At 49.7% G+C, this 12,278-nt stretch overlaps 1 protein-coding gene and 1 non-coding gene across 3 annotated transcripts in view; both read left to right on the top strand.

Annotated features, from left to right (window-relative positions):
- The window catches only part of SAMM50 (SAMM50 sorting and assembly machinery component), a 42,479-nt gene extending 31,429 nt beyond the window's left edge, over positions 1-11,050 (top strand). The window contains exons 13-16 of one of the 2 annotated variants that reach the window (XM_077948806.1): positions 3,634-3,780; positions 4,777-4,918; positions 5,961-6,057; positions 10,862-11,050. In XM_077948806.1, coding sequence (XP_077804932.1) covers positions 3,634-3,780; positions 4,777-4,918; positions 5,961-6,057; positions 10,862-10,870 — 395 coding nt within the window. In that variant the 3' untranslated portion in view covers positions 10,871-11,050. 2 annotated transcript variants of the gene reach the window in all.
- On the top strand, positions 7,698-7,757 carry MIR7205 (microRNA mir-7205). Its single transcript, NR_128395.1, is given in 1 exon segment — positions 7,698-7,757. It is a non-coding gene; the product is annotated as a microRNA mir-7205 (primary transcript).
- Positions 11,051-12,278: the final 1,228 nt, after the last annotated feature.

The raw sequence follows: 12,278 nt of genomic DNA, 5'->3' as shown, positions 1-12,278 counted from the left end.
CACTGGAACCGACAGGTCTTGGAACCGTCCATGGAGTTTTGCCCTTTGCAGACAGTTTGGGAGTTGGGATCATACAGTTTGTAGCCTTTTCAAGTTGTCTTCGTTTCCGTAGTAATATGCACTTAAGGTCCCTCCATGTCTTTCTGGGACCCGATAGCTTGTTTCTTCTTATTGCTGAATAATATTCCTTTGTCTGGAGGTATCACAATTTGTTTATCCATTCAGCTGCCGAAGGACAGCTTGGTTGCTTCTAGTGCTGGGCAGTGATGAGTAAAGCTTCTAGAAACATGTGTGTGCAGGTGGTTGTGGGCAGCTTCTCCGGACAAAGGTTGTCACATCAGCTGGGTAAATGCCGGGGAGCGCAGTTGTTCAGTCACACGTTAAGGGCATGCCTCCCCTTCGTGAGGGGCTGCCAGGCGAGCTTCCAGAGTGGCCGAGCCCTTTTGCATTTCCCCCGTGAGGAATGAGAGAGAGAAAGTTTATCATCTTAATGGCTGCGTGTTTTGTCTTAGGACACACTATTATCTTTTTAAAGACCAAACCCCAAGCTTTGGACATTGAGTTTGTGTGGTTTTTTTCTTTCTTTTTTTTTTGAGATGGAGTCTCACTTTGTCGCCCAGGCTAGAGTTCAGTGGCGGGATCTCGGCTCACTGCAAGCTCTGCCTCCCAGGTTCAAGCAATTCTCCTGCTTCAGCCTCCTGAGTAGCTGGGACTACAGGTGCCTGCCACCACGCCCGGCTAATTTTTTTGTATTTTTTTAGTAGAGATGAGGTTTCACCATGTTGGCGAGGCTGGTCTCAAACTCCTGACCTCGTGATTTGCCCACCTTGGCCTGCCAAAGTGCTGGAATTACAGGCGTGAGCTACCATACCTGGCCAAGTTTTACATTAATATGAAATTCTAGATGTGAAGTTGCCAGATCCAAGGATTTTTAGTGTTTTTAGGGCTTTATTGTGCTTTCTGGGAAGGCTGTCTAATTTATACCCCTGGAACTGTCTCTGACATGCAACATCCGTCGAGGTATCTCCACATGCTATGGAAACTGTAAAACACCATTCCACTCTTAAACATTCTCCCCTGATTTTCTTAAATTTTTTTTTTTTTTTTTTTGAGAGGGAGTCTCACCCTATCGCCCAGGCTGGAATGCAGTGGTGCAATCTCAGCTGACTGCAACCTCTACCTCCCAGGTTCAAGCGATTCCCCCTGCCTCAACCTTCCAAGTAGCTAAATTAACCAGCCACCACGCCTGGCTATTTTTTGTATTTTTGAATAGAGACGGGGTTTCACCATGTTGGCCAGGCTGGTCTTGAACTCCTGACCTCAGGTGATCCGCCCGCCTCGGCCTCCCAAAATGCTGGGATTAGAGACCTGAACCACCACGCCTGGGATTTGTTAAAATTTTCAACACCTTTGTTGCTTCCATTTTTATGTCATTATATGCAACGACTGCACTCAGCATGCATTTTTGTCCAAAGTATAGATTATTTCTTTTCACTTGTATTTAGAGTGCTTCATTAGAGTGTAATTTTTAAGAAAAGGAACCTAAGTTTTTGATGGTTTTATTTCATTTGTTTTATTATAAGCAAGTGTGATATGCCGAGTCTGTGAGAGCTGAGCCTTTACCTACCTGAGAAGTAAAGCACGCTGGTGTTCCACTCACCACCTCCGTGCGGTTGGCCACACTCTGTGGGCAAGGATGTAAATTGCTATAATTTTTTTCTGAAAGCAGTTTGATATATCAAGAGCCCTAAAATATGTATGTGCAAGAATTGTTAATAATACTATTCATGGTAGCCCCAGCTGGAAACTGGAAACCCAAATGCCCATCCACAGTGGGAAAAAGTCAGATAATTAGTGGTATCTTCCACTGTAATGAGGAAGAGCAAGTTACAGCCGCCGACTGAATGATGGAATGAGTAAATCTCAGAAACATGTTGGGGGGAAAAGCTGGACCCAGAGGAATGCCTCCTGGAAGATCCCGTGTATGAAGCTTGGAGGCGAGTGAGGCGGCCTTTGCTGTGAGAGGAGGGGGCAGTGGCTGCATGTGGCGCAGGTGGCAGGTGGTGGTTAGCAGGGAGGGCAAGGCCTGCGTGTGGGGTGTGCTTGGTTTCTTGGTCCTGGTGCTCACTGGGCAGGTGTGTCTCACATACAGAAATTCATTGAGCTGTACACTTAGGATGTGTATACTTTGCTGTATGTATACACGATAAAAGCTTAACAAAATACATGTGTGTGCCAGGAAACTCATCATAGGTTAACGTCCATGATAAAGGAGTTAGCAACCAGTATGACAATGGAAGAGAAATAGATCATTAAATATTGGTCCACCTATGTTGTTATTCAGGCATAAAGATCCTATTTTCAAGGAAGAGAAAGCATTAAGAGAAAGTGTTTACAATATATTAAAACTGAAAAAAAAGTAGGACTGGAAACTGTGTGTGTATATATATATGTATAGAATGAGCCACATTTTATTGGCTGGCTTATTTGATTTTACATTTACATTATAATCCACTGGAAGAAAGGACGTTAGGATGTTAGCTGTTTATCTCTGAATGGTAGAAATTAAAATACTTTCATTTTTTTTCTCTTTATGTTGATCAGATGTTCTACAATGAGTATATTTAATTTTTATGATTGGAATAAAATCAGTTATTTCAGAAAAGAGAGGAGGAGCGGTTTCTGGGAAACAATAAAACAAGGTTGTTCTCCTGTAATTTGTTCATTCTCTGTTCCCTTCAGAGCTCTAGTCTTGAAAGGGATTAAGGAGACGTTGGCATCTTTTTTTTCCTTCTTCCTCTGGATTGTGAGGAACTGAAGTCTTTAAATGAATCAACAGTTCATTCCTTGAAGTTAATCTTGAAGACCTCAGTATTTTTCCATTTCATGGTCTGTCATTTTGTATTAGAGGAGACTAAGACACTTTTATAAATGGTATTTTGCAACAAAGTATAAACCTTCGTGTTGGAGGTTTTCTGTTGCTTTGTAGTTTAAAATGGAATGGACAGGAGCATGTTTAGAAATATGCAAATACATGCTCTCAGTGGATAGGCTTAAATTTTGGCAAAAGTAACGTAAATCCCAGTGGTCATGAACCGTGGAGAATCGTCTCTTCTCTAGAGACGCTGAGCTGGAGCCGGTCTCGCTGTGCAGTGGGCGGCAGGCAGTCTCTGCCTTTTGATTAATTGCGTGCAGCCGTCTCCACACACTGCGGAGGTACTTTCTGCATTTTGTGTCTATATTGCGGTCTCGAAAATTTGGCAAAATAATGCATTTCATTTGCAAGTGGAAGCGATTTGGTCATCCACATTGGTGGATAAAGTCATTGTCATGAAACTCACTTCTTCAAAGCATTTCACAGATCCGATGAATGACAGAGCACATTCCTTCCACAACAACATTGGCTTTGTTTGCCTCCTCAATTAAATCAAGGTCCGAAACAAACCAGGAGAAAAAGAAAGATTATTTAAAATGAGGCCATCAGTATCAGGAATGAGAACAGCTGCTTGCAAACTCAAGCACTGTGTGGCGTTGTGTACAGGACAGAAATCTTGCTTCTGTAAACTGTGGAAAGTTAACGCGATTTTAACCTTGCCGGACCTTGTTTTTGTTCTGCACCCCTCCCTTGCTTAGGAGACTACCTAGGTGGAGAAGCGTACTGGGCTGGCGGCCTGCACCTCTACACCCCATTACCTTTCCGGCCAGGCCAGGGCGGTTTTGGAGAACTTTTCCGAACACACTTCTTTCTCAACGCAGGAAACCTCTGTAACCTCAACTATGGTAAAACTTGGGCTATTCAAGAACCATTGTAGTACAGTTGTTTTCATGTTTAAATGCACAGTGCACAAAAAGGTGTCTTTTTTTTTTTTTTTTTGAGGCGGAGTCTCGCTCCATCGCCAGGCTGCAGTGCAATGGCGCAATCTCGGCTCACTGCAACCTCCACCTTCTGGGTTCAAGTGGTTCTCTTGGCTCAGCCTCCCGAGTAGCTGGGACTACAGGCACATTCCACCATGCCCGGCTAATTTTTTATATTTTTAGTAGAGACGAGGTTTCACCATGTTCGCCAGGATGGTCTCGATCTCTTGACCTCGTGATCCACCCCGCCTTGCATTCCCAAAGTGTTGGGATTACAGGAGTGAGCCACTGTGCCAGGCCATGTCTGTCTTTTTAGATTACATAGTCATTAAGGCTAGAGACTGTGCCATACCTGTAACAAATTCTTACAACACCTAATATAGTGCCCAGCATTAAGTGGTTGGTTGAGCAAATGAAGCATACAAGAAAAATAATCATCTAATGCCCTTACGAAAAAAATCTGTTTATTTAATACACAAGTCATGATGGCCACAGAGCTGAGTAGGATTGGGTGCCTTCCTCCGGCAGCTCAGGTCCAGAAGAGACTCCCAGCAGATGCCTGGGTGCTAGGGGTGCCTGGAAAGCTTCCTAAAAGGCATGGAAGTCTCCAAGCTGAGACTCAGAGTGGGGCTTCCCAGGTGGTCAGGAGATGGGGAAGAGTCATTCTAAGCAGAGGCAGCAGAATATGCCAAGCCCAAAGAATTGAGAGGGTGTGGTTGTTCTGGCTGTGAGTAAGTATGGTTCCAAGTCCTCTCTTGCCTTGGGTCCTAATGTCACTTCATGCATCCTCCTTAATCTGTAGGCCTGGCTTTAAAAACAACGGCAGGGCCCAGCAGTGGGGAGCCAGGGCTTGTCTGGGAGAGCTGGGAGAGCTTGGAAGGACGGGCATGCACTGTTGCTCACATGTCTTTCTCTTGTCAGGGGAGGGCCCCAAAGCTCACATTCGTAAGCTGGCTGAGTGCATCCGCTGGTCGTACGGGGCCGGGATCGTCCTCAGGCTTGGCAACATCGCTCGGCTGGAACTTAATTACTGCATCCCCATGGGAGTACAGACGGGCGACAGGTACGTGTTGGGAATTATTTTCCACAGTCACATCCCACTCTCCAGTAATTTTATTTTGTTTTGGACATGGTTAATTTCATCAGTGACTTTTAAGCTTCAAGATTTTAAGAGAAATGAAATAGCAAAATAATGAAAACACATGTATTTTCCCCCATTGGGTTTTTCTTCATCCAGTTTGGAGGAGCAAGTGTGAAGTGCTCCCACCCGCCCCCTCAGGCACTTTGAGCTTGTTGTTCCCCGGGGAGGGGGAGCCCCTGCGAGGGTCCGGCTGGAGGGATTGGCGCGTGACACGGTTCCTGTGTGCTGAAAACAGAAGGCAGTGTTCTGAATGGTTGACTTTGCAGGCCAGGGACTCTAGGAAAGTTAGGGTGAGTGAAGCTTTGTTCCTGACCACAGAGGAGTCAATCAACCTTGAGAACCCCTCTCTCTGCAGCGGAGGAACCCACCTTCTTGGCTTTTCTCCACCCCGTATTTTATTGAGGAAAGATTCACTAAATGTTCCATGGGTGAATATGGTATAGGGCTATTTAAACAGTTATAGAAACACATTCTATTTCTTACATGCATTGTGTAAAAAGTTTTTTTTTTTTTGAGACGGACTCTCGTTCTGTCACCCAGGCTGGAGTGCAATGGCACGATCTTGGTTCACTGCAACCTCTGCCTCCCAGGTTCAAATGATTCTCCTGCCTCAGCCTCCTGAGTAGTTGAGATTACAGGCATGCACCACCACGCCCGGCTAATTTTTTGTATTTTTAGTAGAGATGGGGTTTCACCATGTTGGTCAGCGTGGTGTGAAACTTCTGACCTTGTGATCTGCCCGCCTTGGCCTCCCAAAGTGCTGGGATTACGGCATGAGGCACCATGATCGGCATGTTTTTTTTTTTTTTTTGAGACTGGGTCTTTCTCTGCCACCCAGGCTGGAGTGCAGTGGCCTGATCATGGCTCACTGCAGCCTTGACCTCCTGGGCTCAAGTGATCCTCTTGCCTAAGCCTCCCAAGTAGCTGGGACTACACGCCAGGCTAATTTTTGTATCTTTTGTAGAGACAGGGTTTTACCACATTGCCCACCCAGGCTGGTCTCGAATTCCTGGGCTCAAGCCATCTGCCCGCATTGGCCTCCCAAAGTCCTGGGATTACAGGTATGAGCCACCGCACCCAGCTGCATTGTGTACATTTTTGGAGATCCAGATGTGCTTTCATTATAGTGTATGGCAGTCAGCTCAGGCTGCCATCGCAAAATACCATGGAGTATTTACGGGTGATTTAAACAACAGATGTTCATATTCTGCCCGTTCTGGAGGTTGGGAAGTCCACGATCAGGGTGCTGGCAGATTGGTTGCTGGTGGGCTTTCTTCCCGGCTCGCAGATGGCAGCCCTGCCACTGTGTCCACACTCGGAGGAGGAAGAGTGCAGGCCAGTGCCCTGATGCCTCTTCTTATGCTGCTGCTAATTCCAGCACGAGGGCCTCATCTTCATGACCTCGTCTGCACCTCAGCACCTCCCACAGGCCTGCCTACAGGTATCAACACCATCCTGTCGGCGTTAGGACTTCAGCATATGAATCTTGGGGGGACGTGAACGTTCAGTCCACAACAGTGTTCATACTGCCTCTTATTTTTGTTTATGCATTCACAGCACCCCAGCCTATGTTTTTTCTCTTCATTTTCATATCTACCTTTATGTTGCCACCAAATGGTGGTGCTGTTGGAGCCTTAACCCAGTTTTAAACAGGTTGTAGTTTGTGCTAGTTGAAGGAAATGCTGTATCATTTTTACTCGCCCTCTCTTCCGCACCAGCACCTAGGGGGTGGTGCTTTGTAAAGGGGAGCTGCATTCGCAAGTGTTTCTGAGCATCGCCTCTCAGGTGCAGTCTGCGCCTGTCATTCAGGTCCTTTACGGTTATTGCTTTAGTGGAATCTGCTCTTTACGCTCTTGCCAGAAGGCTGTTCAGCATCTGCTCTGCATCTGGGGACACGGCAGGGGCTGCCAGGCTGCTGCGGCTCCCTAGTGATGAGAGGGCCTTCCAGTGCCTTCAGAGATGGCGGTGGCTGCTCCCACGACCACCAGCTCCCACTCCCCTCCACGCCTCACCTGTTCTCCACACAGAGCCCGAGCTGGAAAGGGTGTAGTCACACAGGCTGCGTGCGTGTGTGCCTGGGAGCCCAGGTACCCTGGCTTGGGGCCCAGCTTGGCCACTCTGTGTGGCTGTGCGGCCCGGGGTGAGTCACGAAACCTCTCTGGGTGTCCATTTTCATGCCCAGAGGATGGTCAATAATGATGGTGACTGTTGCAGTTTGGAGAACTCGGTGAGTTACTGCAGGCGCACCGCCTGGCCTGTGGTCGGGACGTGGTGATTTTCCCTGGGCTGCTCTGCTGCTGATACACCCGGTGTGGCCAGCCGCTCACATAAGGGTTCCTGTGGGAGGTGTTGCCCCTCCCCCTCCACATCATCTCGGTGCAGCCACCACCTGACAGGCAGTTTGTGACAAGCTGTAGATGGGATGATGTGCCCTGATTCTGGAGATAATAAAGTGAAAAAATGAGCACCTTTTTCTAGAGCAAGACTGTGTTATTAGATAACTCCAGGCCGTTACCGTCTTCAGCAGACCAGGCTGGTTTTGCAGGTTTCTTTCTATGAAGCCCTTATTCCCTGTGCCCATGGAGTGCTGGGGTTGCTCATTTGCATCCTTGCGGGTAGCCCCAGAGGCGCTGTGACGCTGCTGCGCCAACACCTGGCTTAAGTGGGTGGTTTTGAGTGGTTGACTTTGCAGGCCCGGGGCTCGAGGGGTGTCGGGGCCAGGGAAGCTTTCAATACCGCTCTCTGACACACGCCCTCCTGCTCTGGGACCCGCCACTGTGCACGTCTCCGGCGGGGAGGGTCTGAGCAGCGCGCGCTGCCATCACCACCATTGCAGTGCTCTTTGTAGCCACTGGGGGTCAGTGTGCCCTGAGAAGTCAACGCGGCTTTTAGGCGCTCTGCTGAATTGACCCTTTCTGGAATAATTTTCATATAAAGTGGTTACATTTACCTTTCAGCTTTACTTCTGTGTCTTCAGGTTAAATCTAAAAAATACGTTTCAGAGATTAATTTCAAAGTACAGTTTCTTCTGGGAGGAAGTAGCATACTAAGCACGTGACATGTAAAGACCAGGCTGTAAGGAAGCGCCTCTGCCCCCAGGCCAGGTGGCAGCTGTTCAGCAGATGTTTATTAAGGACAGTGAGCTCCGAACGGGTCAGCCCGGCACCCCGAGTGTGGAAGACATTTTCACTCGGTGTGAGGCCCTGTTTGAAGTCGGTCATCAATATTGGAATCTCGTAAAGTTGGAGTGAGGTTGCCAGGTTTAATCTTCATTTCTAAAATTAGGTAGCTGGCAGGATGGGGCATCGTGTGTGTAGAAATCATCCACAGGTTTCTCCCATAACTGAGGCGAGCACACTGTAAACAGGACTTCAGACATTCATAAAGAAGGAAACAGTTTTGAGATGTTTGCTAAATGTTATGCCACAAGTGATTTGTGGCACCACTGTGTCTGAGATCTAACAGCGTTTGTCAGTTCGTGTCTTAGGCGTTCAATCTCTGGAGATGCAGGGCTGAATCAGGCAGGCTCGCTTGGGAGAGCAGCTCACAGTTAGCAGCGCGAAGACAAGAAAGTGGATCATCTCGGTTGTTGGGGAGGGCGCGGAGAGGGCCCCCTGGAGAAGGTACCTGAGCTGAATCTTCTTGGAGGACAGACAGCCAGGTGCTTGCAGAAGACACACAGGGACAGAGCTCCCGGCTAACAAAGGCAGGAGCAAAGCTGTGCAGGTGTGCAGTGTCAGCGGGCGCCGGGCAGAACCGCATCCTATGGGAACAGAAAGGGGTGTGGGGAGGCCCAGGCCCTGAGCTCTCACGCCTCTGCCTTCCAGCCCCGCTGGCCTTTACCCCCTTGGCTACGTGCCAGGGTCTTTGAGCTCAGGACTTCCTCTGCCTTGTTCACTGCTGAGGTCCCCATGACTAGAGCACCACCTGGTGTTGGAAGTGAGAGCCCGGTGGAGAGGCTCCTGGCATGTGGTGGGAGATGGGGTGCAAGGCGCTGAGGGTGCTGTTGGCATGACCTTCCTAAAGACCCCGTGCTGGGTGCTTCCTGGCCTCCAGCCTCAGATTCCAAGTTCTTCAGAAACCTTTGAACATCAGACTCCAAGACCCCGTGCTGGCACCAGCAGTTCTGGGTGAGAAGAAGGTGGGAGATGACTGGGAGCCCTGCACCAAGACAGCGGCCATAGGGGAGGGAGAGGACGCCCAGCAGAAGGTGGATGTTTGGGGCGGTCTCTGGAGGATGGCAAGGCTGGCTTGCCCTGGTCTCGTAGAACTTCGCAGCACTGCTTTGTATGTTCGCAGTGGGTGTTTTGTTCTGTGACATGTTTATGTGGTCTCTGAGCATAAACCGATGCTTGTGAAGTTGTTGAATCTGTTTGTATTTAGAGTGAATGGGCCTTTATTGGAATGCTTGCTTGTTTTCTGAATTGCATATGCCAAGAGCTTGACTTCCTTTTTAGCTCATAGCTTATGTTCAGACATTTTTGTCAGTAGCAAATGTAGGTATAGACTAGTTTGAAGGAGCCAAGAGTGTACAATATAAAAACAGATCTGAACACAACTAAATGGTACAAATGCAGCCCAGGCTTTGATGTGTATTGTGGTGGTTTAAGGCCATGGGTGTGGCTTACTGTAATCACAAAGGGGCCGCAGGCCTGGCTTCTGGTGAGAGGACTGCACTGCTGGGGTTGGTTATTAAGCACCCTTCATCCTGCAGGAGGCCGGCGCAGCATTCATGAGTATCTGTGTTGAATCTCTTCACGGATCGGATATTGTGTCTTCTTGCTCAGAGTCAGGTTGAAAAAGGAAGACTCGCTGCCAGTGCTCACGTGCTGCAAATCCTCAGCTTGGGCGAGGGCACGGGAACGTGAATAAAGGAGCCGTTATTGTTGGCCAGTCTTTTCTAGAAATCGCCCACAGCTTGCAAAAAGGCTGTGTTCCCTGGCCCTGGCTGCAGCTGTGTGGGATTCTGAATATCATTTTCCCTGGAAGTTGAGGTCCCTAGGTTAGGCCCACCTTGTCCCAAATGGGCAGCATTGGCCTTGCCCCGTGCACAGGCTCCAGGCGGACAGAGCTGCTGCAGGCCTGCTGTCAGAGTGACAGGCTGTCCCCCAGCTGTGCGTCCTCAGCCAGGCTGAGGCAGGCTGTGTGTCGGAAAGAGCGAGGCCTGTGGGTGCCCCTGAGCTGGGTCCGGAGTCCTGCCCTGCCACTTCTCAGCTGTGTGACAAGCCTATTTGCTCCTCTCTGAAAATGGGCCTGGTGGTTTGTCAGCAGGTTCTTACCACTGTGTGGAGTCACACCTGCAGAGGGTCAGCTCATAACAGATATGGCAACCAATGTGACCTTCACGTCCTTCTTTCCTGGGGTCAGGAGCAGGTCTAAGAGGTGGTCAGGCTAAACCCCTGTAGGGCTGTGGGTACTGCTGGCTTCCTAAGCCCCAGGACCTTCTGGGGGCTGGGCAGACCTTAAGTTCTGTCTACCTGCCTCTCCCCCATTCTCACTCTACCCACTTTGTCCTTCCTGCTCCTTCCCTCCCTGCTCCTCCTCTCATTGGCCCTCTGTCCTCCCGTCAGGAGAGGGGAACGTGAAGGAGGTGAGGAGGGAGCAGTGCAGGAGGATTTGGGTCTCTCCTTCTTTTCCTTTTCCATTCTCCAAGGGCTTAACCAGCTGGTGAAGGTTCTTAACCAGCAAAGGAGGAAGCAGCTGGGGCCAGTGAGGGTGAGGTCGGCAGCCAGGCAGGAAGGCGGCAGGAGGAGGAGGAAGCGGAGGTGGCGCCTTCTGAGGGGCGCATGCTCACTGAGTCGTGAAGATGGCAGGGCTGGCGGAGCGGCCACCGCATCTGATCTCTCCCCTTTTTTTTTTTTTTAGGATATGTGATGGCGTCCAGTTTGGAGCTGGGATAAGGTTCCTGTAGCCGACACCCCTACAGGAGAAGCTCTGGGACCAGGGCAGCAGCAAGGCGCCCATGCCACGCACTGTCTCTCGAGGAAACACGGCTCAGCGATTCTTTGACTGCAGACCCTGTGGGAAACCCTGTCAATAAACGTTAAAGACACACTTTGAGGCAGCATGGATGTGGTTTGCTTTCACCCACCAGTATGGCCCACGTGACCTTTCCCCAGGACCACCCGTGTTCTCACACACACCTGCCCAGTGTCTGCGAGTCTCTGTGTTTGGCTCCCATGTACCATATGTGATGTGTTCAGAGCCAGGCAGCAGCAGGGAGCTTGGCCCCAGAGGAAACTCGGCCCTGCTGTTACGGGGAGGGCGCACTCCCCTCAGTGCACCAGCTGGTGTCAGAAGAGGCCCACGGCAGCAGGTGCTTGGAGCCACAGTGCTCGAGCCATTTGAATGTGTGAGTGGCAAGGGAGAACTATCTGAACAGTGTAACATTAGGGACACTGAGGCAAAGAGGGAACCTGGTGTCTGCAGATGAATGGCAGCATGAATGAGTGTGCGTGCGTTTTCTGGGGCTGCTCTAAGTTACCTCAAACCTGGGGGCTTAAAACAACACACATTAATCCTCTTGTAGTCTGGAGATCAGAGCCCAGAATGGGTCTTGCTGGGCTGCATCCTCCTGGAGGCGCTAAGGGGGAATCCCCCTCCTTCGCCAGCAGTTAGAGGCACCGCATTCCTTGGCCGACGTCACCTCCATCTTTAAAGCCAGCCACGTGGCATCCCCCATCTCTCCCTCTTACCTCCTCTGCATCCCTGCTGTCTTTGAAGGACCCTTGTGGTGACCTTGGACCAGCCCGGGGAATCCAGGGTTCTTATTTCTAGGTCAGCAGATGAACATCCTGAATTCCATCTGCAGCCTTAGCTCCCCCTTCTCACATTACCATCACATTCACATGATCCAGGGATGAGGAAGTGTGCATCTTCGGCTGGGTGGGGATGCGGGACGTTCTTCTGCCTTACACAACTAATATCTCTCTAATATTTGGGGGATAGTCTTAAATTGGTCACACATAGCCGGGCACGGTGGCTCACGCCTGTAATCCCGGCACTTTGGGAGGCCGAGGTGGGCAGATCACGAGGTCAGGAGATCAAGACCATCCTGGCCAACATGGTGAAACTCCATCTCTACTAAAAAATACAGAAATTAGCTGGGCGTGGCGTAATCCCGGCTACTCAGGAGGCTGAGGCAGGAGAATCGCTTGAACCAGGGAGCCAGAGGTTGCAATGAGCCGAGATGGCGCCCCTGCACTCCAGCCTGGCCACAGAGTGAGACGCCATCTCAAAAATAAATAAATAAATAAATAAATAGGTCACACAAAGTTTTTGA

Source organism: Macaca mulatta, chromosome 10 (assembly GCF_049350105.2).
Source record: "Macaca mulatta isolate MMU2019108-1 chromosome 10, T2T-MMU8v2.0, whole genome shotgun sequence".
Lineage (NCBI taxonomy): Eukaryota > Metazoa > Chordata > Mammalia > Primates > Cercopithecidae > Macaca > Macaca mulatta.
This window is presented reverse-complemented; position numbering and strand designations above follow the sequence as displayed.